Below are 26,038 nucleotides of genomic sequence, written 5' to 3'. Positions count from 1 at the left end.
GCCTTATCGTGAGGCGGCCCGGCTGCGAGGGCACCGGTGGGTGGCAGCGGGGGCTCGGCTGAGGGGGGAGCTGCGGGTGCGGGGCCGGGCCGTGCTCGGAGCCGTTCCCGGAGCCGTTCCCGGAGCCGAGCCGTGCCCTGAGCCGTCTCCGGAGCCGTGCCGAGCCGTGCCCGGAGCCACCTCCCCGTCCCCGCCCGCCGGAGCCGCGCCCGGGCCGTTGGCGTGAGGGGCGCGTCCCGGCCCGGGACAGGTGGTGGCGGCGCGGAGCCCCGCGGTGCCGTGCGCCGAGCATGGAGCTCCGCTTCGCCCCCGTCAACGTCCCCCTGCAGAGGAGGATCCAGACGGTCGCGGTGCTGCAGTGGATCTTCTCGTTCCTGCTGCTGGGTAACAGCCTTCCTTCCCCCGCCTTGCCCCAGAAGGAAGGGGAAAGGAGAGGGTTTTCCTTCTTTTTCCCTAACCGCCGGCACCCCCGGGCATCGGGCTGCTTCGTGCTCTGCTTCCACGGCGGGACAGAGAGGTGCCGGGGCTGCCCCTGGCTCCTGGGCTCGGGGTCTTCTCTTCGCGGGGAGCTCTGGATGCCTTTCCTCCTCTGGGTCTCTTTCTTCCCGTGGAATCCTTTAAAAATACGTTCCTAAAATGCTAGTGACAGAATCTCGTTGGGCTGCCCACTGGGTTTCTGAGAGAAATTTTTAATGATTGTCACCATAAAGACTGCTACATCACTAATGCTGCTCGTTACTGATCCTGTCAAATAACTTTGTGTACCATAGTTCAATAAACTTTTTGTTTAAATAGGTGATGAATTTGAATAAAGATTGGCAGTGAACTGAGAGCCAGTAATGTGACCACTTTGGTAAACTTATGCAAAATATACTTTAAGAAAGCTTTCCTAACAATTTTACATAGTAAACTTGTTCCACTGATTGTTCTTCTGTAGTGAACTTTCCTAATATCTTAACAGACTCTTATCATTAAACATCTAATCACAACAGCAAATCTCATGGGTAGTTATCTGGAACTTGTTGAAATGAGCCACTCGATGAGGTAAACTGACCCTTAATCCCCTGGGACCAGGTCCCCGACCGTGCAGGTTGGCAAGGCGTCAGGGAGAGCCGTGTGTGGGACAGCCCCGACCCAAGGGGTGGAGTGACTGCCTGCCTGTGCCTAGCTGGCGACGTTGGAACACCTTACAGTAACCTGTGATTTCGGGTTACAAGGAGAAAAGGACTGCATGCATATCTTCCTTGTACATCTTGGAAATCCATTATCATTCAGATGCTGCTCTGATGTGTTTCAGACAACTGTTAGGTTATTTGGCCATACCCAGGTCATTTATGTACGTGAGAGAAGCACGGAGGATATGGAGCATCTTCACAGACTTATCCCTAGCATTTGGCTGGTTTATGTTACCTCTAAATTATATGGGGTTGGACTATAAACTGTTTATGTTTGTGGCTGCCCTGTAAATAGCCTGTGCTTTTTATTCTCTGTTATTGAATTAATTCTCGCACATCTCATTATTCCCGTCTAAATAATGCAGTGGATATGAGCGTCAGTGGAAGGAAACAATTTTTATCCTAGCATGTGTGGTACCAATGCTGCCACCTCTTTGAGGAATATGGGAAGTCCCATCCCTCTGTGCTTACTTGAAGTGAGTGGGCAGCCGAGAATTCCCCCTTGCTGCAGTTAATGGGGGCAGCAGGCAGCTGTCTTCTGCAGCTGGCACTGCCTGGGAATAAGTGTCAAGGAAAGTCAACAAGGAGGGGGTCTTACAGCTGCTTAAACTGAATACAGTGAGTGCACGTGACCATGAAAAAATCTGTTGGCAAATGCCCCCACAGAGGACAAATTGATGCTAATAATAATCTGCTTTCATTTATCTTTAGAGCTTTCTGGGGTGACTTTGTCATTTTGTATGTGCATCCTTGCAGTTACAAGTCAGTCAGGATGGTCTGGTTAAAAAATTTCATTTGGATCCAGGAAAAATCAGTTGGTTGGCTTTAGTAACTGTAAGTGACTGTAAGAACTGAAAAAGATGTTGGTTCCTAATGTCCTGGATTGCAGTTATACATAGATGTCCTTTACCCTTTTGTGTCTGCTGAGCTAACAGATGTGGAAAGAGTGTTTGTTTAAGCTCTCGAATTCAAAAGTGACTCTTCCAGATCATGCAGGCGATACCCAGGCACAAATGAAATACTGTGCGAATTCACAGGGAAGTCTGAGGGGGGTTGGTGGTGTTTGGGTGGGTGTTATCATTATTTTTCTAATATGGCTGGAACTAGTTTATACCAGGCAAGACTTTTCTGCAGATTCAGTGTTTCTTATATAAAAATCAGTTGGTAACACCAGATGATAACCAGTGATTTGTATCACAGGTATCATATAGTGTTTCTGTTTAGAGCAACGAATAAATAGGGTACTGGCTTAGTCCATAAAGTTGTCCATTGAGGATGTGGTGAGGTGCCATAGCTGAATAAAATAGTCTAGCAGGATGAATCATAAAGTAAGAGAACTCTAAAAATTAGTGCCTGGAAAGACAGAAGCTGAAGCAGGTAATGACATCCTTTAAATCTGGTAGGTGGCATGGGAAAATGTGGTTTGTTGTGCAGACTAAGCTGTAAGGGGGATGCGAGTAGGTTGTAACTTTGAATCTGTGATGTGACTTGGATAGAAGACTGGAAATCCAGCATTGTTTTTCTCTTCCTGGCTCAGACCCTTAAGAGTAGCTAAATTTAATGTAAAAAGTACATTGTGGTGGTGTTTGCACCTTGTTCTCCCCAGCACCTTGGTTGCAATGCTGCATGGTTTTCTTAGGTCCTGGAGCTGATGTTTGAAAATGCCCTCCTGCTTGTGTGGCTAAAGGCTTTGCACAATTTGGCCTGAAGTACGTGCACGCGATAGCTGCCTCAGACGGCAAACCTCAGTTTGCAGTTGCTTACCACCACTCGGAGAAAGAGCTAATCAGTCAACGAACAACTGGTTAAGTTCTGCTCCTTCGCACTGCTTACTGGCCTGGGCTAGGTCTGCGCTACAAATGCGTTGCTTCTGCTTTAGAGCGTAGGCAGAATAAACCTGCCTCTGCCTCCAAAAAGCTGCATAGATGTACACAGCGTTTCATTAGATACAAAAGGAACCTCCTTAAAATTCAGGGTGTAAGTTCCCGTGCTTTCCTGCTCTGTTACTGTAAGCTGCCAACATTTCCCCTCAAGCAGAAAAGACGAGTTTTTATTGTAGCAGTGGGTCTTCTGTTGGTTATCCAGGAGCATGAGTCCAGAAGCAAAAATGGCCTCTAAAATACTGTAAGCGATGTCTAGGAGCTAGTCTAACAATTTCCTACACTGTGCTGTTTGAAACTGCCATGTGGAAGTGCAACAGGCTAAAATAGTTTAGGTAAAGTTCCATGAAAGAGAAAAGTGTCTCAAATGGGCTTGTTGCTTTTAAAAGAAAACTGCCAGCCTGGAGTCTAGGAAACTAAAGCTGTCAAAATTGAAGAACAAGAAAGACAACAAACTGCTGTTTCTTGCTGTGTTAAGCAGAAATCCAAAAAAGCTTCAGACTCGAGCATAATTTCAAGTCATAAGGGTTTCACCGCTGAAACAGCAAGTATGTGAAGGGTTGCAATTTCAGAGTACCTATTTTGGAAAAAAAGCTGCAAGCTACAACTTAGATAAATGCATTTTTCTGTCTGTAATTACTGTCACTGGATGTTCATCGGCTTGGCCAGGGACTGACAGTCCCAGGGCAGGTCTGGCCCCGTGCCGAGCTCCTGCAGCGCCTGATGCTGCACGCTGGGGTCTGCCTCTGCTCTGCCTGTGCTGTTGTCCAGCCGAACCCCAGGCAGAAAGTCACCTGGAGAAAGGAGACCTGCAAGCCCACAAGTGCTGCTGAGATGAGCAGGGGCAAGAGCAGAGAGGTTGCACCGCTCCCATCTTGCATCCCATTCCCAAAAGCAACTGTGACAGGCAATAAATGCAACAGGTGTCACTGGTGTTCAGTGCGAAATCTTTGTTTTTAAGCTTGGAAATCCTTTCCTTAAGATTCCTGACTGAGCGCGTTTCACTACAGTTAGTAGAACATCTGATATCCTCCCACTAGGAACCGGTGTAGGTTTTCTTTCTCTTGCACAGTAACCGAGCAGCACTTTACCCGTAGTACGTACACGAGTTACACAGGCGAGCCGTGTGCCTGAGCACTGCCCACCTGTGCGCGAGGTTCGCTTTGTTTCAGGAGGTGCTCAGTGCCTGGGCAGCAGCAGGTAGGTCGAAGTGTTCCTTTCAAGACAAAGCAACGTAAACAAAAGTCAGTGAGATTTGCTTACGGTGCTGCTTTGCAGGTGCTGTACCTTTTGTTTTTCATGCTCTCTGATCTGCAGAAATCAAATGACAATTGGACCAGATAAAGCTAGGAGGCGAGCTGCTGAGCTTCTCCTCTGTCGGCTTCTGTGCGCGTGGTGCAAGAAGGGACAGAGGGATTTGGGCATGTACAAAATCAGGTGCAGAACTAAGTAACTTGGCAGGGGTGGTTCTTGGTCCAGATGGTGAGAGATGGGGGAGAGAGTGTTTTTAACCTTGTCAGACAAGGTTACTGGGATTTTGTTTTGAGGTGAGGAGGTGGTAGGGAAGCATGGTACCTCTTTCACGGCTCGTTTTCTACGTCCAGCAGTGGTGGGGCTGGTCTTGTCCTTACTGGGGATCTAGGAAGTGACTGTTGTGTATGTACCCGTGTTTATTTGCAAAATACTTAATAATACAAAATCAATACAGAATAAAAGCTATACTTTAGTATGCATGAAGCCACAAAATAATATGCTAAAGGCACTGGTGTATATTAATGTGCATCCTGTTTTCTAGTGATTAAACTTCTGTGCATGCAGCATGTAGGATGAAACACTCTGAATTTGGCTGGAGACAGCTTTGAGTTATGGCTCCGGCTTCCCCAAAGTAACAGAAGTGATGAAACATTTGCCACAGAGTGAGATATTGCCGCTGTAATAATAAGTGACTTCAGCGGTGAGAAAGCAGGTGTGCAGTGGGATGTGCTAAAGCGGGGAAAAAAAAAAATCCTTTTCCCCAAACATGTCCTGATGTTTTGTTATCTGGTGCTGGTTTGATTCATCAGCTCTAGTTGGCTAACTAAAGCCGCTATTCATTTTTTTTTAAACTTGCTTTCAGTACTCCGAGCCCTTCCTGGCAAGCTGGCTGATATTGCTGCTTGTTTTCACGTCTCTCTGTGCTCATCTCTCCCTGACGTGCACTGCTGGCCCTTGGGCAGGGATCGATGTGTGATCGCAGGGAATAACAGGGTACTTGCCGATGCCTGACTGACTAGTATTTCTAGGAATGCTAGCTCTGTTACCTACGTCTCAGGGAGGGAATTTAGCCATGTCTGTGGGTATGTAAGTGCAGAAAAATGGCTGTGCTGCATCAGGCATGAGGACCATCTACTGTGGCATCATGTATGTGAGCATAACTAATACTGAATGCCTAAGGAAATATGTAGACTAATACATTATTTGGCTTACTGTCTCAGGATTTGGTAATCAGTAACTCGGGGATTTACTGTATCCAGGCCGCTCTATCTAACAGTCAATAGTGCCTAATGCTCCATATCTCTTGTTTATCAGTATTTATCAATGGAAGGTCTGCTTCCTTGGGAACAGCAACCAAATTCCAGAGTAAACAAGCCCTTAAACCAGCCTCCGAACCTTGGCATCCGAGGGTTTGTATTTGTTATCACAGTAGTGTTGAAATACAGCTCACTTGGTAGGAATGCTGAAATATCTTTGTGACTGGGGCTCCTGACTGTGACGGATACACTGAGAAGGGACGGGTACGTATTCAACACATGCTCACCTCCTTACCACCTCAGTCCTGCAGATGGCTACCAATTTCACATGGATTTCAACAATTTTCCAGTGCAGTTACTTTAAATAAATTCCCACCTTATTTTTGCTGGGGTAATATTTTTTATTTGGCAGTCTGCCACAGGTAGAAAGAGGCAGCAAGTTCAAGTGCTTCTGGTGGAAACGTGCTTGTAGGTGGAATTGTACAGACTAGTAGCATCTAAACAGGGTGGTATTAATGTCATATACTCCATATTTTAGAGACTTTGAGGGTAAAAGCTGCAGAGCAGTACTCTGCAGGGGCATGAGCTTGCTCACTGTTGTCTTTGCAGACTGCCTCCTGTTAAGTCTTCCTTGGGTGCGACTGTAGGAGTTCATTTGCTGTATGCATTACTTCATTTGAATTTCTACCCCTTGCTTTACCATTTGTACATAACTCAGAAAGTATTTCCAGAAGCTAAGGTTGATGGCTTGTTTGTTTGTTTGTTTGTTTGTTTCTCTAATGAAAGAAGCCACTAGCAGGCAGAACTAGTTTGTAATGCCAAAATCAACTTATCACTGTTACCTTGAGAGATGATAGACAGGAAAAAGTGCTCATTAGGGACTAAATCATCACTGTGCAACTCTCTGCTTTCCCTCCAATGTTCTGTTCCTCAAGCAGCCAGCTCTGAAGCATTGCTGCTCTGAAGAATAAGGCTGAAGAAAGGTCTGTTCTGCCCTAGGTATGTCACTGTGCTTGTTAAAGAAAATGCCATCTTTCATTTTTCCCCTGTGGCCATAGAAGTAAGACACAAGATTTTCAGCTTGCTTTCTTCCCTAGGCATGCTTTATGTATTTGTGTGCACGTGCGCTCAAAGCCCAGAGGAGTAGCAATATTAAAAATCACATCTCTACGTGTGTGTTCACTGGAATGCCAGTGGCATAAAGATGTCCTGCTTATCGCATCCTTTGTGGGATGAGCTTCAATTCGGTCAACTCTGAAAGCCTCCAACTGATGTAAGCCGTGGCAGCACAATGTGTTTCCAAAAAGCTTTGCTAAGGGCATCCGTGTGCTGTTGTTACAGCAGGACCTGCGGCGTACTTCAGACCTGAGCTGTTGAGCAATCCAGAGGTCTCGGTGTGAGCGGCTCGGCTTTGGAAAGCAAATGGACTCAAGTCGCTTGTTACCCCAGTGCTCTGGGGAGCCCGTAATGCAGGTTGGATTGAGACCAGCGCCCTGGCCACTGAGGATACGCCTGCACTGGCTGGACGTGGTCTGTGGCTGCTCTGAGAGTAACGGGAGGCTTTCTTCCAGTGGGTGAGCTTAGATTTGGTGGCCATCACAATAGGTATTGCTCAGACGGTTTTGACTCCTTAGTAACTGCAAATAGGTTTGGAGCTTCCACCTGCCTAGGCCACCTTTATTTCCCCACCCACTGTGCTGGTTTCCTACTTCCTTTCTGTGTGGTGTTTAGCTGTTTTATGAGTTTCATGCCCACTGCTGCAATCTCAGAACCTATTTAATGAGCGAAGCATCAGGTGTTTGAGCATCATTGAGCAGTACAGTTGCTGGTGCTGCTACCTAACACTATTGTTATTAATTCAGGTTCAAGCAAAACAGTTGCACTCGCAGTGTACACTGGAAGTACATCTCAGGAGGATACAAAAAAGTGACAAATTCCGAGTCACTTACCTTTTGCCTAGAGTTTGTTTATAAAATAAGGTAAAGCGGCTGCCATTTTTTTGCTCAATGCCTTCTCTGAAGGAGAAAACACTGGTTTTGTGTTTATAGGCACGTTGGTTTTGAGTCATCGGTGCTCAGCTCACCTTGCTATGAGTTAATGCGCTGAAATAATGAGGAGGTATGGTACAAGGAATTTGCTTTGCATGTCTCATTGTGACTGCAATAATAAATGGGTTTTGTCCTACAGCACGCTGAGCTTCTCTCAGGAGATGCAGAGAGCACACTGAACTCCCTGCCCCTTAGATGCACACAGTAACGTTGCCTCCAGCTCTATTCTTGCTAAAGCAAAGCAGCAAGCGTGCTGATCTCCACGGCATGTTTGCCTGCACAGCATTGAATAGTGCTATCTTGCACTTCTTGCTGCTGATTTAATTAGCTCTCGCAGCAAGGATGCTTTGATCCAAAGCCCCTTTCAGCTATTTGGCTAGGTAACAGATACTTAAAAGCCACGTGATTCTGCACTGAGCCAAAAGTCCTTCTGAAAGGAAGGCTCAGAAATACAAATACTCACCGACTCTTCACGAGAACTTGAAACTCATTGACTTAGGGCAATTGAAAAACTTCTTGTGCTTATTCCAGCTTAGTGCATGAACCTTGTCATCTTGTCCAGATTATCATTGCTATGAATTTCTGTAGTTTCAGGATTCATTTTTTAAAGAATAGATAATGACTTTTCCTCCAAATACTCCTGTTCCCTATTTTGAAGTGTTGCCAGTGTGGGGTACCCAGGGAGTTCTCCCTTGGGAGCAGTGCAGGTGAGTGTCATCCTTCACCCACGTTACTTGTCCTCTGTTAAAAGTGTTCCCTAGAACTCACTGTTGCAGTTTGGGGGAGTTTTCCACATTGACTTTGAAGGTCTGTGGGTCTCAGTTAGCTGTGGTATTTTTCTAGAGCTTTTGCTGAGGTGTTTCTTTGTGTGAGACCAGGTTTGCCTGTTTAAGCAGGAAGCAGTGGGCTTCTGTACTGATAGTACCGAAGCACGGAGTGTCCTTCAAACAGTGGTGTTTGATCCTGCTTTTGTTTTGACTTAGGGTTGTTCCCTTCTTTCCTTTGAGCAAATGCAATTCCTTATTTTTCTGCTGATTCCTGCCAGAAATGGGAATATTCATTCATTCCTTTCCTACACAGTCTAACCGGCAGCTTTGCCTGCTTTCTTTGCTTCTCAGCTACCTCATAACAATATATCCTGTTCTGTGCTGAAGGCACAGTCAGACTAGAAGCAGGGATAAGCTGGGAGAAGTTCAGAAAAAAATAAGTATTCGCGTTGGAAGAAATACAGGAGTGTGCGTAGGCCAAGTTAGGCTCTGATTTCAGCAGCTCAAAACCTGCTTGAGGGAATTTGCTGAGAGTTTTCAACTCCCAAATAAACCCTGCTAGAGAAAATCTTTAATGAGGCTGATCTTAAGTAGGACAACTGGTTTTTATTGTTGGTTCATCTGCTTATTCCAAAGTTTTCGGTTCTGCCAAGGTTAACGCTGTATTAGTCAAATTATTGCCTGATGTAATTCTTTCAACGTTTCACTCCTCTCTCCTCACTTAGGTGCCTGGCCCAATATGTTTCACCTTTTAGGACATACCAGGATGTTGCCCTCATGAAAGCCAGTCAAATGTGGGACATACAAAACAGTTCTTAAAAATCTGCCATGTAAAATGCCATAGAATAATGCCTCTTTTGTGCGACTCTGCCTGTTGAGTCTGCCAGTGAGGACTGGGTCCTGTTTTGCTTGCCGTCGTATAAATATAGGGTGCCAAAGCCCAGGCTCCCTGGAATTCAGCATCTGCTGCCGTACTCTGATCCATGACCTGATGCCTTTTGCTCACAAGAAGCCAGAGTCAGCAGGCTGATGTAAGGTGTACTATAGGGCAGAGAGCAGCGTGCACCTCTGCACAGGCTTTACCTCACTGCTTATATCTGCCTAATTTGCTGCAAGAGTGCAAAATTCTGCAAATCCTACAAAGGTTAATGTCTCTGTAGGGAGTTTCCCTGAATTTCAGGTTGGAGCCCCAAAGTAACACATTCCGTGTAATAATTTTTTTTGTCTGTCTTTTTGAATTGTGTATAATACACTTCCTGCATATTGGTATTGTAGTAGGATGCTACAATCCTCATTAACCTGTGTCTGAAAGTAGCAGGGCTTAAAACTGATACTGTGCTCCCACAGAAATGGTGAGTTTCTGATTGCAGTGACATGTTCACAGGCTGAAATGAAACCTGAAACCTCTTAATGTTTTGGTCTTGTCTAGCACATCTTCTTCGTCAGCCCCAGAGCACTTTCTGCAGGGAGTAGAAGCACCATCCCTACTATATAAGTAGAGAAATTAAGCAGAAAGGGAAAATGATTGCCCAGCAGCATTCCTATTAGAAAAGAAATCTTGCTGCAGCCCTCTCCTTTCAAACCCCTCCTCCCATCTTCTTGTTCATGGGAGCATCACATCTTTGTTAGCTCTTGCTGTCTCCTTTTAGTCTGTCCTAGGTAATCCAGATGTTATCTATCAAATGTTAGTGTTCATCCTCACCACGGGGAGAAGACAGGTGTGTTGGTTCTCAGCTCGTGCTTTTGTTCTATTAAAAAAAGCAAGCATCATCTTAGGCTGATTCCCCCAGTTGTGCGGAGTAAGAAATATAGACTGAGATGATGCATCCTTGTAGGTAATTGCCTCAGTGAAACAACATTCACACAACGTGAAACAAGCTAACTTCAATTTGTGTACGTTTTCAGTAGCATCCCCGGTAAGAATGTGAGGGCTGGGAATTCAAGATCTTGAAAAAGACAGTCGTGATTAATGCTAGTTGTGATGTCTTTTTTTTTTTTTTTTTTTTTTTTCTTCTTTTGCAGCACAGTTTTGCTGTGGATTCTTTGTGATCTTGATTCTGGGCAACTTCTGGTTCCTTGCTGTTCTGTACCTTCTGTGGCTCTACCTCGACTGGGAAACGCCATGCGCTGGGGGCAGACGGTCCCAGTGGGTCAGGAGCTGGACTGTCTGGAAGTACTTCAGGGAATACTTCCCCATTCAAGTGAGTAAAAGGTTTCTCACTGAACTGTAAACATTTGAACAGAGACAATTTGAATAGCCATGAACATGGACTAATGCCTAGGACTCATCTTCGGTATGATTATAATGGTTATGCCATTTAAAATCTTTTTAAAACATGGGAAACCTGAGATTTAGTGTCAGAAAGGGGCAGGGGAGGGGGAACGGGCTGTATTTCTGCTTGGACTGTTGGGTCACAAGACAGTGCCTCAGCACAGTAAATGCTTCAGAGGTGATTTTTTGAGATTTATCTATTTAAACTTTGTTCAGCTCTAAAACAGACCAGTAAAGTGCTTGGAAGAAAGAAATGAATTGTCATTGGTTCTGTATCCCGTCAACCTGCAATTTCCACACGTTGTTTTTGAGAATCCCTGTGAAATGAATATTAAAACGTCCTCCACCATCTCTCTTTTTCAGCTTATAAAAACTTCAGATTTAAATCCAAATCACAACTACTTACTTGGCTTTCACCCTCATGGGGTCCTGGTAGCTGGAGCCTTTGGAAACTTTTGCACTGGCCCAAGTTTCAAAAATTTATTTCCTGGGCTTACTCCGTATCTTCATATTATGCCCATCTGGTTCAGCTGTCCCTTCTTCAGAGAATACATAATGAGTGCTGGTAGGTAAAATCAGAGTGTCTCAGCTGTTCTCCATATTAGAGCTTCTGCTTCAAACGTAAGGTCTTCTCCTGTACCTATAAGCTATACCTATAAGTTATTTCACTTCAAATGATCAGTACTGAATTTAGAGCACTGGCGCTAACTGTGATATGATGAACTGTTGTTGCAAAATAATTTTGAAAGGTTTTATTAATTTTGCTAAACTGTATCATGCATCAATATTTAAAATTGAACCTACCAGAAGTCTGAGTTACTCTATTGCGTCGTATGTGGCATATGCAATGCAGGTCGGTCCAGTGCAAGGAAGAGCTTTACAGCAGGAACAGTTCACAGCAGTTGTTCTTCTTGCAAGACTACTCAGAGAATAAGGTCTATTAATAGTTTGATTTTGTTGGGTGTTAATGATAGTTATTAAATCTGAAATGTTATGGTCAAACACCATATTTCTACCCTTTACAACACCATCTGAGTTAAACAGATAAGGTCAAGTAATTGCTGGTCATTAGAGTATTACTGCAAAAAATTTTGCCTAATACTTCCAGATGTGGCAAGAAGGGTAGAAAGGGGAGCAGGAACAGGAGCTAAGGAGCCGGTGGCTGAACTGATTTCATCTGCTGACTTTCCCCGGCCCAACAGCGAAGGGGAATGGAGCCTCCAGCACCTGTTATATATAAAAGGGTCATGGTTGTCATTGGTACTGCAGTAATAAAAGATACAAATAATAAGTACTAGAGTTTAGGGAATAGAAAAATATATAGTGGATCAGGACTGGTGTTCCTCTACAGTGGTTTAATACAGGAATTATTTTACTTAAATTCATTAAACTACAGCATTTGAGTAAGTACAGTCTGCTGGACAAGAGTAGGTTTGGGAGACAGATCTAGCTTTCAGTCCTGACTACAACATGGACACTGTGATTTCAGACTAACTATTTATCTGCTCCATGCGTGGAAACATGCCAAGGGTGCCCAGATTGATACCAGAATTGCAAATCCACGTACACTTCAGCGTACCAGAAGCGCATTTCAGTGCAAGTGTTATTGTTAGAGTTTTTCTAAGGCTTGCAAGGGTAAGGGATTAGTAATGTTGCAAGATGACAAATTTGAACATTGCGTAGCCTGGAGGTCAGTTTACCTCTTTTTGCCATCTTGACCTGTAGAAACAAGCATTTATGTGCTAGATGAGAAATAACTTGAGTAAAAATCATGCAAAAGAATAGTCAGCATCTTAGCTTGTTTTTCACCAGTGTGTAGCTGATAAACCAGCGTTTTATAATTTGGCTCATGACCTGTATTATACCAAAGGGGATCTTTTGCTCCCCGCCTCTGAAGTCTGCCAGTTGTCTTTTGGAAGACCAGTCACAGCATTACCCAAGCTGCTGTGCAAGGGAGAGAGAGAGGGGAGCAGTCCCCTGTCTCCGCTTCAGCAAGGAGAGGAGTTGGTCCTGGGGAAAGACAGTGCCTCTAGCTTTCTCTTCCAGGGAAAATGCATGCTGACTAGTGAATGAGCATCACTCACATGATTTGTGTCCTGGGTCAGCCGCCTTCTTCAGAGTAACAGTGACTGTGAAGGAGTATATGGCAAATGGAAATAGCTTTTTACTGAGTTCTCTGAACTTGCCCCAAGATCCAGCTATTTCTCTTGGTGGCTAGCTCTCAAAACTAGATCACAGTCATTGTCTTTGTTGTGACATGTTCATAATCCATTTTGTAATGTCGGTAATGGGGAAAAAAGGAGGTGAATCCTTCACTCAGCATCCAGAAGAGCACAGTTTGATACTAGCCCTGTAAAAACAACACAAAAACAAACCCAAAACACTACAACAACAACAACAAAAAAAACAACCAACAACCAACCAACCAAAAAACACACAAAATGGAAAAAAAAACCACAACAACCTAGATTTGATCTCTAGATTGTCATTTAGAATATATTAATTCAACACAATATAACTAAATATGGCTTCTGGGTGAGTGGTACCACTATGAGCCTTTTAAATAGGACTTATGGCACAAGGTTGCTCTGGAGGGGTCAGCTATTTCTGTTAGAAAGGACACTTTTCAGAATGTCAATTTCAGAGCAAGGTCTGAGTCGATGCTACAGACTCATACATCAGTGTGCCGCTGATTAGAAGTATTAGTATTGGCAGGAGCACCAGGAAACTACTGCTATTCTAGCCTAAAGAGATTAGCCTAAATAAATTTGAGTGACAGGTCCTGGTTACTAGAGAATAAGCCAATGCAATCATTGGGAATAATGCAGCTGAGCCTTTCCTGCTTCTTCGGACGCTGCTGTGTCCATTGCCTGAGGTGGAGCTGCTGCTTGTAGCTTTGAGAAGGGGTACAGCTTGGCACTGTGGATCCTCATTTGACTTAACAAGTGCTCTAGTCATTCTCTTAAACCCTCTGTGGTTTATGGCTTTAACTGCTGCTTCAGCAAAACCTGCTGCAGTTTAGCTGTGCTGTTCTCGGACGTAGAACCTGAGGTGGAGTTGAGCAGACAGCCAGCTGAGACAGAAAGTTGACTCTTCCTAAAGATCTCAAATTTCTGTGGTAGGCAAGCAGCATTTTAGCTCATCAGTGTGAAATTAAAGGACTTAACTAAGACCAAATCTGTCACAGAGTGAGGGTGTTGAACCCAAATCTTTCAAATCAGTCGTGCTGTAACTATTTAGAAACATGATTTAGACATAATTTATATATTCCACTGTACTTGTAAGTGAAGCATCAGTGAGTGACTCTCGGAATGTTTGCTCCTAAAGGAATGGTTTCTGCCTCCAAGGAGAGCGTCTCGTACGTGCTGAATAATGAAGGAGGTGGCCATGCGTCCATCATTGTGATCGGAGGAGCCGAGGAATCCCTGAATGCACATCCTGGAAGTTTGACTTTGAACATCCTCAAGAGGAAAGGCTTTATTAAAATGGCCTTGAAACATGGGTAGGTTTCCCGTCTGGACTGTCCCAGTAAGCACGCTTTGAATACAGAGTCTTAAATATAGTACAAATTGTATGTAGTAAACTCAGAATTAGAATTTGAAAGAGCTATTTGTGTATGAACATGCAAATATCTGACATAAGAGCTAGTCTGTACGCCTAGATCCAATCTGTGTGTCGAAAAATCCCTTTTGTCTTTCATAATTTATGAGCAGTAGGTGGAGTTATTAGCATATCTTGGTGATCTGTTTTAGTTGTTCTATGTTGCAGTAGCAAAAAGTAAGAATTGTGAAACAATATCAGTAAACCTTGGCTTTTATTGCTGACCGATGCAGACGTTGTTTTCTCTTATGTAAATTGGAGTTATAATAAGATAGAATTTTCTTACCGCTCCAAGCCAAAAAAATTTAGAAAGCTAGACCCTGTTTTATTAAATCACTGTAAAATGTATTCCAGGAAGATTTCTTTTCACCTTTATTCTGAAGACTTTTTTTGTTTTTGAAGATGGTTGTTTACAAAAGTAAATTTTGGGGAAATTTGGAATGAATCTCAAGAAAAACTAGCTTACTTTTTACTATCAAACATCTATCAGTATGTAACTAAACAGAGAGCATTAATATCTTTTGAATGCTTTACACAGCGTGAGCTGCTGTTTATACTGAACTAGTCTAGAAATCTAATGTACTGGAAGTATTCAAACCAATGACTTATTCCTGCTAAGCTGTCTATTAAGCTCCCAGGATTATTCATCAACATGCAAAACGATAAGAAAACAATATTAATCCTTGATGGATCTGTAACAGTTTTTAAACTACTAATTAGAAGAAAAAAGGTGGGCTCTGAGAAGTGCTCTGCTTTCACAAAGGATACTGAGGTAAATTTTTTCTAGAAACTGTTATGTGTCAGAATATTCCAAGAGGGTTTTTTCTATATATGTCACTAGGATTTTCAGAAAAGAGCTATACCCTGATAAAGTAACATTTTAGTGGAATTTGTACCCAGAAACAACACTTCTGTATTTAAATTGGGACTTTGATCAAAGACACATATAGGTACTAATCTCTGGTCAACCACTACTAAATTTATGAGTAGTTTTTATTTATTACCATAATGTTTGGAAGATTATTTAAGTCCTTTTTTTTTTTTTTTTTGAGCATGTCTGATCTGTCAGTTCACAAAGGTTGGTATTTATCTCTCATCTAAACTGATTTGGATTGAGAAACTGGATACTCCTCTGCCTTTCAAGGCCTTGATTTCAAGAGCATCCCCACCACATGACAACACTATCAGGGCACTTACAAAACACAATAATGGCCACTTTGTTCTGTATTAAGTTCAGTGCTTCAAGTAATGGTTCTCCTCTTTAAGAAAGTCCTAGTGTCTAGAAATAATGCCCTACCTGACTGACTTACCTACACCTCACACGTGATCATCCTAACCACTAGACTATGAGTTATTCTGGGTCTGAGCACCTTCAAGACAAACAGCCTCTGTGTGAACTGTAGGAAACCTGACTTCATTTCCGTATTTCTGTCCTGGTTTTAGACTGTATGACGATAGGACATGATGAGACTCTAGCAGCTACAGCTCTTGCAGCACTGTAGGCAGACCTGAGATCCTGTGCCAAAGGCATCCAGTAGTCGCTTCTGCTTTTATCATTTGTTTCTAACAGCTAACAGAATCTGAAATGAGCTTCCAACTTGTGGAAATGAAAGGGCAAGGGGGGTTTGCAGTGTGAGGAGGGTGAAAAGAACACATGTTGTAAGTGCCTGCATATCTTTCTGGTGCTTGTGATCCACAGCATCAAATACCAGGAGAGGAAAGGGCAGTGCATAGACCAGGAGTCCTATGCTCCCTGGCCCCGGCTCTTACAGTGTCGGTACAGAGAAGTTCTCGTTCCTCAGCTGGGAACTTGTCAAATTTGCTCTTATGTATGAAAGCTGAAGTCCTCTGCACTTCTGGAAGACATTTTGGTCCAAGGTAATACAGATATCTGATATGAAGTGAAGAAATTCTAAAGATATGAAAGAAGTGATGAATCAGCTAACTTATCCTTAGTTTCACAATCAGAAGTTACTTATTTCTCTGTCACAACCTCCTACATACTGTCTTGCAAAAGTCTTTACCATCCCGATTAGAAGAAATCTCTCAGTCTCGGGGTGCTATTGCACCACCAGATTTTCCTGTTTGTCTTAATGTTGTAGTAAAAAATGGAGTATTTACACAGCACACTATGTACCAGGCTTTCCAGTATTTTCTTTACAGGTGGCTGGGTCATATGTTGTATGAGAAACCACCCTTTGAGAAGACACCATTCAGGATAGTGAGTGGGAATGACTATATTTGGGGATCCTCACGCTTGAGAAACTATAGAAGCAGTTGTTTTGTCCATACGGGAGAGTTTTGGTTGTCCACAGTACTTTCCAGACAGCTCTGTCCTAAATGTATCCTCCTCAGGCATTCAGAGCTTTGTGATAACTCATCTCAACAATATTATGGCAATGCTATTATTTTACAGTAAGTGTTTTCTGAAAGATAGTGTAAGCTGAATGGAATGAATGAAACTAAGACTTCAGTAGAGCAAGTAAAACCTCTCAGTATCCCTCAGAGACTGCTTGGGATTACTCTGGTAGGTTTTTTGCTGTTTCGTTTTTGTTTTTTAAGCTTAAACTGTGTAGAATACTGTTTGATCAAGCTAAGAATTTATCTAAAACATACTGCAGTTGAGGCTTTAAATATAGTGATGCTTTTGCCTGTTGGAGATGATTGCACTGATTCCATCTGTCTAAGCTGTTTGTCCAGGAGCTAGTCAGTGCCCTTCCTCCCAGCCAGTTCATGAACGGAATGAAAATTCATTAGGCTGTGAAGGAGCCAGAGTGAGTTAATATAATTTCTGTGAGTATGATTTGACCCCTGATAAAAATAGATCAAGGCTAGTTTTCGAAGAAGTCTGGAGGAAGTAGGATTTCACTGGGAGTTGGACAGTGGGGGAGTTTGGCATTGTACTCATGTTTGTATGGATGTCTGTTTTTTATCATGCTTTTTGTGCTGAAATCAAGTGCATGCATTATTCTAGTCAAAAGGCAGAGGAAGGCTAAGATCTGTTTCTGACACCACCCAGCTGGGAGCATTATAAGGTTAGCAATGAGACTTCTTTCCTTGCCAAAGGAGAAAATGCAGTGGAACAAGAGTGGACTTGCTGAAATAGTGGTGGATAAAACCATAATTATGATGCATACAATTATTCATTTTTATTATTATGAATGATCATAAAAGGTTGTAATGGGTAGCAAACAGCTAAATACTGTCCAAATACTCAATGCTACTTGTGTGTGAATGACTTTTTTTTTTTTTTTTTTTTGAAACAAACCCAAAAACCCTACACAGCCAAAAAGCGGCTCCCCATCAGAAGAACTGAATACCTGCTACTGATAAATACTAGAGCTGCTGAAGATTTCTGTGTTGGTTATTGGGAAAGTTTCCACACTGCTGATGTGAACCACAGTGCAAATGCTGGCTGGTGTGGGATCCTCACTGTTCATTGTGTTGCTTTACAGGGCTCATTTGGTCCCGGTGTTTTCCTTTGGCGAAAATGAGCTGTTCAAGCAAGTTGCAAACCCCAAAGGTTCATGGCTCAGAAATGTACAGGAGAAGCTGCAAAAGATAATGGGCTTTGCTTTACCATTGTTTCATGCTAGAGGAATATTTCAATACAGTTTTGGCTTAATACCTTTCAGACAACCTATTCATACTGTTGGTAAGTTCCTTGTGCCTTTTCTAATGCTTTTGCAAATGTTTAAAAATGCATAGATGTTCTACTAATATCTGTGTAAATTTATAAATCTAACAAATATCTGGCTACTCTGCAGCGAAAACAAGTATGTGAGGTTTAAAATATACCTTTCCATACATATATATAATTCCTCTCCTCCCCCATGTCAAAGGAGGAAATCCTTTCTCCCTTTTCCCTTGCTGTCCCAGAACAAATAGTATTGTTCATTCACAGTTATTCCCAGGCTTATAGCTGCAGCAGTCCTCAAGGAAACCAAAGAGGTTGTCCAGTCCATACCAGAGGGCTGGCATAGCTCTGCAGCCACTGCTGTGGATTCTGGGTGCTGCAGTTACTTTGTAAGATGCCCAGCATCTTCATTTCTTAGCCCTGCAGAGAAGCAGCAGTTGGATGTTCCTGGTATTGCACAGCTACTGCAGCGGCACTCCGGGGCAAGGCTGCTGGAAGGAGCTGGTGTTGTTCTGAGCTGGTGCTCACTGGGACTGAGGGGGATGGAGGAGGGAAGAGAGAGGGCGCCTTGCAGTAGCTCTGCTGCAGCCCTTCAGCAGGCTGCTGCTTAGATGGCCTTCAGCTCCCTATGGTGTTTCCTTGCCCCCCCCCCCCTTTTTTTTTTTTCTATGGAAAGATCCATGTTTAATTAAGAACATGCATGCCATGTTGACAGGCAGTTTGGAAGAGATTTTTCTTGCAACAAAACTTGTACGATCTCATGAAATCCTTTACCTTTGGTGTCTCTGTTTCCTCATGTTTGAAAACGATTTATTACCATCTCCCTGCATTTGTGGGGGGGGATTGTGGTATGGCTCAAAGCAGGCTTGAAAGCGTTAGCTCACCTACTGAAAGCTGCAGAGTTTTACTGACCTCCACCCAAGCCGGTTAGCTGTGTTAACGATGTGGCCAGGTATCTGAGTTTCCTCCTCCTGGAGCAGACACTAGCTCAAAAGCTGTTGTCCCTAAAGCAAAGAGAGACAATTCAGTAAAAGCAAGGTCCCTGAAGTCTAAGTGTGCATGTTTAGGGCTTCACGAGTGGAGTAACTTTGCTTTTCCGGAAAATTATTACTGCTTTTCAGAAATAGAATCAGCTCTGGAGTATTGATTTGAGCATTTTGCTTAAAGCTGAATCTGAGGGAGATCTGTGTAATTTCTAATTCCACAAGAAATTCTCTGCTCCCAGGAGAACAGACTTCTGCAGAAAGGCTTGGGGGGTGGTTTGATGTTTCCAGTCAAGCTCCAAGAACTTCTGCGTCTGATGTGTAGTGATTCCCCCCCTTCAAAGTATTGCTCCAGCCTGGGCTGGGTTCTCACCTGGTGTAGGCCCTGAGAGCTCCTGGCAGCTGAACCTGTAGCAGGAATATGCAGAGTGGCTCTGGCTGCACTTTCTTTCCCGTTAGTCAACACCACCCAATTTGAAGTGGCAATATGTGTTGAAAGGGATTTTCAGGTGCTTTTGTAAAGGCTCCTGGAGAGTGCTTTTAACTCTCTGTTTTTCTAGAAGGAAGTTAAAAGAAGATTTAAAGATTACTTCCTCTGCAATCTTTGTCAAGTCTATTATGCTCTCAGTGCCTCCATTTATTTCCAGTGAAAGAAGAGCAGCTGTCAAAAATTGTGATTGAACAACGAAAGACTGAGGTCGTGGGAAGTCTCTGTCAGCAAATTGGAGTTTTTTTAACTAAAGCATTTTGTGGAGGAGACAGCCCTCTGGACTTCTGTGGGCTTACCTCATGTTCCCTCCAGACCTTACTCCAACTGAAGAAGTGTGATAGCAGGCTTCACACGGTGTCTCATGTGTGGGGAATGTTTAGGTTGGAATGATATTTGTGAGCAACTTTTGGTTCAGAGACACCTTACAGTGTTTGGGGGTTTTAAGTGCTACCACTCCCTAAGCTGAGGTAACCAATGAAATTTCTGGCACAGGTGCAGTGACGCCCATTTTGTATAAATTGTATAAATTGTATAATTGTATAAATAAACTCTATTTCCTTCAGTGTTTGTGTGTTTGCGAGGTTGTAGGCCTCACTCTTTTATCTGAATTTAAACAACAGAGGGGGAAAAAACAGACCCAGGGCCTAGGTTTGTGAAAGGCAGGATGAGGCCTGAGAGCAAGAGAACTGTGCTGTGACTCTGCCAGCTTGCTGGGAGCTGGGGCAGAGCCATTACAGGAGGGAGAGCAGTTTTACTCGAAAAGAGATGTCAATGAAGCTAATCCTGCTATTGTGTTTGACTTCCAGTGGGAAGCCCCATCCCTGTAAAACGGAACTTGAATCCCACCACTGAAGAGATTGAACAGCTACATGCGATATATCTACAGGAACTAAGAAAATTGTTTGAAGAACACAAAGGAAATTATGGGATCCCTGAGCATAAAACTCTTATCTTTGAGTAGTAAACCACAATCTGTAATTCTAAATCTCATGGAAAAAAATATTGTATGCCGAAAGAGTTTTCTTGCAATCTGTATTTTGCAATCTGTAATTATCCTTGTGTAAGGAATAATTTTAAGAAGGGATTATTAAATAGTTTATTGATCTTTATTTTATGGATACAAAAAAAGCATCTTTAGGGTGCAAGCCTCGAAGCCAGTGCTGTTTCGAGTTGTCCTTTTAGGTTCATCTGTACTAGAAATGCCAGTGAGAGACTCAACCCTGACGTTCTTACTGCCACGGTACTTTACCATAGCTTGAGCAGAGGAAATTGCCCCAGCATGAGAGCAAGAGCAGGAAAAGTGTATATACCACAGAGGTCTGTCGTTAGACATTGGGACTATAACCAACATGTATCAAACGCAAGTTGTCCTCTTAATGTTAAAAAAAAAAACCACACCCTGCTGCTCTTCCAAACAAAGTTGTATATTTTCAGTAGATGGCTATTACAAGCCATTTGCATGTGAAATTATGAATAAATAAGAGTTTTCTGCCTTGAACAGGATATCAGCAAAATTAATTTGTCCAACTATTAGAGCAGACCAAACGCTGTTTGCAGGAAGAACAGAGTGTTGAGTTATTCTGTGCGCATGTATGTGCTGGGTGGTGGGAAGCACTGAATAATGTGACTTTTTTGGACAAGCTGTACTTTGGATCATCAGTTTGTAAGATGAATCAGCTTTGTTCGGTAGTTTTAGTCTCAAAGGAGATGGCAGGCACAGGACAGAAGTATACCAAAGAAGCTAGTGTGGGAATCATGTGAATTTCACCTCTTCTGCAAATGAAAAGTTATCATATGCCAAGCACTTCCACACAAGGAAGGGGAGCCCAATTTGTTCTGTCTAGTTCTGAAATTTTACCAAGGAAAGTGTACTTGATTTATCTCTTCTTCCCCACGGATAGATGTGGGGAAGTACGTGGAAAGCAGTGCCTTGGAGTGACAGCTATAACTGCCAAAGCAGTGGGAGGACAGCTGCAGGGTGCGGCAGGTTGAGAGGATGCTTGGTGTACAAACCAGCTGCCTAGATTTGAGAGGTTTATCTTAAATGTGGATATCCATCTAAGAGAAGAAGAAAAAATATCTTAGCCAAACTCTTTTTCAGTTAAAGTGCCTAGGTTTCTGAGATGGTTTGTAAAGAGAATTATGGTATAAATATATATATATTTAAATGAAATTCTTGTATTTGTAAATGCTTTTCATCTGTGTGTGGACTTAGCAGACCTGGTTTTACTGAAGTGTTTGGTTTGCTGTAAGCAGTTTTTGCTCATTGGGCAGCATGGGGCATCTGCAGCTGGGCTGGCTCAGCACAGGTGTGCTCTGGGAATGGTGGGGCTGGCTCCATAAACACAGTTACATTGGACACATCTGATTCTCCTCAGGAGAAACGCAGCTGGCATTTTGGGAAAAGTTAAACCTTTGAAAAGAAAAGATCTTAGCAGAATTAAGGTCTTCAAGGAAAAGGGTCAAAATATTTTGACTCCTGAGGAGTGGATTCCTTATGAACCAAAGCCCCAAAGCTGTGTAGCTATTGCCAGACAGACCAGATGTATGTTGGTCTGGAGTTCTAGAAAACCTCCAGCAGCAGATTGATTTCCTTAGGAGGGCCGATGTATACCTTCTGGTATATAGCAGTCATTCAGAGGTGACCAGCCAGTGAATCCTGCTCTCACTTTCTTTAGGACTACAGATGTCTCTCTGGGAGCCAGGATGAGAGCTGGAATTCTTGTCGTTGCCTTCTCAATGCTTTTGGTGCCTGATGATCACTGTGGTGTAGACATATTACTTCTTCCTGCTTTGTCCATCTCTCCCTGGGTTAAGATCTCTGAAGAACTGTGTATGCATACAAAAGAATGAATATTGGCTTATCATTCAGGAGAAACAGGGGAGTTACGAGCAGAGCTTGAGAAGAGGAAGCACTGTGAGTGTGCATGTTTAACATGAACTTAAGATCAGGACTGTTTCAGCTCTTGGAAGGGCATGTGTCTAGGGAAGTCAAACATGGCAGGTTTGATACCTGGGAAGAGGTCTCCAGCATCCTGAATGCTGTAGTAAGTGATGAGCCCTGAATAGTCACTGACCCATTTTGGCTTAGCCAGCTATGTGAAATTTCCTTTGGTTTTGTTTTTTGCTGCCTGTCCTGATGAGGAGTGCTGATACAGTCATGAAAGAAGAATTTGGAGTCTGTGTCAGGCTTCCGTCCTAGATCATCTGCTCTAGTGAGATATTTCCTCTCATTTTCAACCTGCTCTTTTCCTAATACCTTAATGATATAGAAGCTCAGGATGTAAATTTGAAAACATTAGCATTGGGATGAGGGTGGGAAGTGTTTGGGTTGTAATAAAATCAATTTAGCTAAAAATTCTAAGGAATATAAAGATACTGATTTGGGGGCAATACCTGGTCCAGAGGGTACTCCACAAATAGGCTTACTTCTGAATTCCATGAGAAAATTATTTGTGGGCTCTGAATATCATTCATAACTGGCATAGTTAGAACAAGTAGGGATTGTGTTACTGTGACTACTAGCATTTGTTATGCTTTATAACACAGGAAGATGGAGGAAAAAAGAAGTCTTTGAGCAATATAAGTATATATTCTTGCTCAATAACTACTGCATATTGCCTGTGATGGTCCTTACAAACTACCTTTTATTAAATTTTCCATATGTCTAGGACTATTTTAAAGTAGAATATCAATCTCTAATAGGCGTGCTGTCTTCTAAAATATTTACCTCTGTGTTAGTATTTGGATTTGTAAAACAGCCCTGCTTGAACACCAGGTTGCTTCAGAGCAACCTGGAAACTGTAGATCTGTTGTGAATAGCTTCACCTGCTGCAGCCATAGGGAGGCTTCCCACATTCATCAGAATATCATTGTAGTTTCCAGTTGCAGTTCATGCTTGACAAAGCAAGAGCAGGCAGCTAGTAGCAATGGTGACGAACCCCTGCCCCATCTGTGATCAGAAGATGAGGTAGTGCTCAGATTTTTTGGTGTGATGCCCACACTTACTGTGACCTGCATTGTGGTGTGTTACTCTTAGTGCCTTTTAATGAGATGGGTAATCCCAGGGATGCTAGTCATCTATTAAAAAGATAGATGCTCTGCATTTTTACCATGCAAATACTGCTTCTCTGATGTGCTCAAGCTGGCAATGCCTGCCTGTTGCCTTGGAACATCTCTACCAAATTCGATTCACAAAAAGTCTTTAAGCATCAGTCCTTAAGATTTTTTACTTTCTGAACTACAAAGCATATTTTACACTCTTTGTAACTCTGTATGGCACCAGAAAAATATGAATGTCAGTTGTATCAATGATAGATGTGGCAAGATGGTGTGAGATAATAAAAGTTTGTACCAAAGAATGCTTGTGTGGACTGGAATTCAAATATTTGTCACTACTATTCGATAAAGGATTTGTACTTCATCCGTCGGACACCAGGAGCCTAACCAAACTCAAGAGGTCATATTAGACTAGCTATAAGGCTTAAATAAGGGGTCAGTGAAGATGGATGGATTGCTTGCTGCAGACTTCTGAGCAATCACCTGAAGCCAGGTTCCTGCTGATGGTCCAAAAGGGCTTGAGGAAGAAGGGATCCATGGCAGGGAAAAGGCTGAGCTGCAACTATCCGCAGCCAGGAACGCAGTTCCAGGGAGATGCAACAGGCAAGCCAGAGCACAGGAGGGTGGGTGGACTCCCCTGAAGAACTGGTGATAGAGCTTTTAGAGTTGAATTCAACTGAGTTCCAGCATAAGTTTGAATTTTAGGTTAAACTTGTATTGATGAGTCAAACTGTTAGTATCAGAACCCCAGAAAGAAGAACAAACCCTGTAGAGGCTCCACTTAACTCTAGAAACTGGGGAACAAAATAGCGGCTTGAAGTAAAATAAATTAAATTAAAAACAAATAAACAACAGCAAAACATAGCATTTTTCTATCAGGAAGAGGAAAAACAACCACCTTAAAACAGCGATGCCTTTTAGTTTTTATATTAAAAAAAACAAAACGAAACAAACAAACAAAACAATGCTTATACTAACAGCTCCACTGGCAAGTATGAATCCCTCAGCCTGAGAAAGGCTGAGGATGTTTTTTTACTGTTTTAATATTTTCTTTATGGAAGGATCCCACTTTGCATCTCTGCATACCATAAAGGGAATAAAGAATAAAAAGCAGCGGCCTTGGATTGCTTTGAAGTAGTCTCATTACACCTGTGTGTGTAATTGGGAGGTATGTCACGGTTTATCAATGCATCAACATCACGTATTAGTTTTATTGAAATACTAAAAAGACACAAGTTACACCCATAAAGCAAGAAAGAGAGAAAAATGAGGAATGGAGTGCAACTGAATTTTCTTGCTTTCTAAAGTGCTTCAGAGACACAAATGCTGATCACAGGTGCTTGTAATTGGTAAATAATGTTACCTCCATATTGAAGTAGTTGACCGTGAAGGGAATTTGGTGGCTGAAGGATGTAGACAGCTTTTCAGCTGATATTTCTTATGGTTGTATCAATTTGGTGTCAGCTAAGCTGCTGGTGTGCTGCCTGTAGTGCAGATCCAGCAGCCCCTTGTCTTTTCTCAGTTCTACAGACAGAACATGGCTGTAGAAAAAGAGGATAAGAGAAAAAGGAGGAAATTTACTTAAAATATGAATGTGCTGGATAAGTGTATCAATCTAAAAAAGTAAGTAAAAGAAGAACCATATCCTTTTTAGTTTCCCTCTATATCATAAAGGTAAGTTTCACAAATAGAGAAAGCCTGTGAAGAGGCCTTGTGCAGTGCAAAGAGGAAGAGGTGTTCCACTGAAGTATGCTGGGATCATGAAATTCTTGTTACCTTTGTATACTCAGTTTCTCTGACTGCTAACCTGTTTTACATGTTGCTAAAATTTGTGATGTTTCTCTGAATTTGTTTCCTGCAAAATACAATGAGAAAGGTTCTATCAAACTTTCTCCCTAAGTGCCTTAGTGACCTCCTGCCCAGCAAAGGCCTGCCTAAACAATGAGTCCAGTTGAAACAAGCAGCCCCATGCACTCTGCACTGTTGTCATTCTTGCAGGAGATGAGAGCTGCAAGCTGGGGAAAGCTCGTGCTTGTTGGCTCTGGGAGCCCTGGCCTCCACCTAGGGAGCTGTTTACCAGAGGGGCAGTTACTGATGAGTGGCCTCGGTTCAGCTCTGGGAAAGCACGTTGCAGCCGATTTTGTGGCTTGCTGAGGCCAGGGGCCAGGCCCTGAAGGGCAGGCAGTGGCGGTGTGGCTGGTCGGCTGCAGGGGATGGCTCTGCTTCATGGTGGATGGGTGGAGAGCCTTGTTGTCGCCTCGTTGTGGCAACAGGAATGCATTTTGATAAACTATGGACTAACGCTCTGCCATTTAAAGGTCATATTTTTTGGACGTAATGTGGTATTGGCTTTTTTAAGTTTCAAGAAACCTCTAGTAATGGAACTAGATTCATAGCTGGATGAACGCTTTTACCAGCAAGCTCACCATGCTGGACACAAACTCGGTGCTGGCCACGGCCTCCCAGGAGGCTCTCCTGGCAGCTTTGTGAGGGGCTGTTGGTTTTTAAGGTGCCTTCATAGCCCTTGGTGGGACAGGTTGAGGTTGGAGAGGCAGAGGAGAGAAACAGGAGCTGCCTCCTTCACCTTCTGCATGGCTTTCCCTCATCCTGGTGCCAT

At 43.0% G+C, this 26,038-nt stretch overlaps 1 protein-coding gene across 1 annotated transcript; it reads left to right on the top strand.

Annotated features, from left to right (window-relative positions):
- MOGAT1 (monoacylglycerol O-acyltransferase 1) lies at window positions 1-23,717 on the top strand. The gene is made up of 6 exons (XM_035544677.2): window positions 1-384; window positions 10,403-10,581; window positions 11,016-11,217; window positions 13,980-14,154; window positions 17,708-17,907; window positions 20,169-23,717. The coding sequence occupies exons 1-6, from the start codon at window positions 291-293 to the stop codon at window positions 20,321-20,323; spliced, it is 1,005 nt and encodes a 334-aa protein (XP_035400570.1). The 5' UTR covers window positions 1-290; the 3' UTR covers window positions 20,324-23,717.
- The last annotated feature ends 2,321 nt before the right edge of the window (window positions 23,718-26,038 follow it).

This window comes from Cygnus atratus, chromosome 9 (assembly GCF_013377495.2).
Source record: "Cygnus atratus isolate AKBS03 ecotype Queensland, Australia chromosome 9, CAtr_DNAZoo_HiC_assembly, whole genome shotgun sequence".
NCBI classification, from domain to species: domain Eukaryota; kingdom Metazoa; phylum Chordata; class Aves; order Anseriformes; family Anatidae; genus Cygnus; species Cygnus atratus.
Note: the sequence above shows the minus strand (reverse complement) of the source record. Positions and strands in the feature narration are given on the sequence as shown.

Coding starts and splice junctions, on each gene's coding strand:
- MOGAT1 (XM_035544677.2), top strand. CDS start 291: ATGGAGCTCCGCTTCGCCCCCGTCAACGTCCCCCTGCAGAGGAGGATC. Junction 14,155..17,707: donor AAAATGGCCTTGAAACATGG/GTAGGTTTCCCG, acceptor GTTGCTTTACAG/GGCTCATTTGGTCCCGGTGT. Junction 17,908..20,168: donor ACAACCTATTCATACTGTTG/GTAAGTTCCTTG, acceptor TTTGACTTCCAG/TGGGAAGCCCCATCCCTGTA.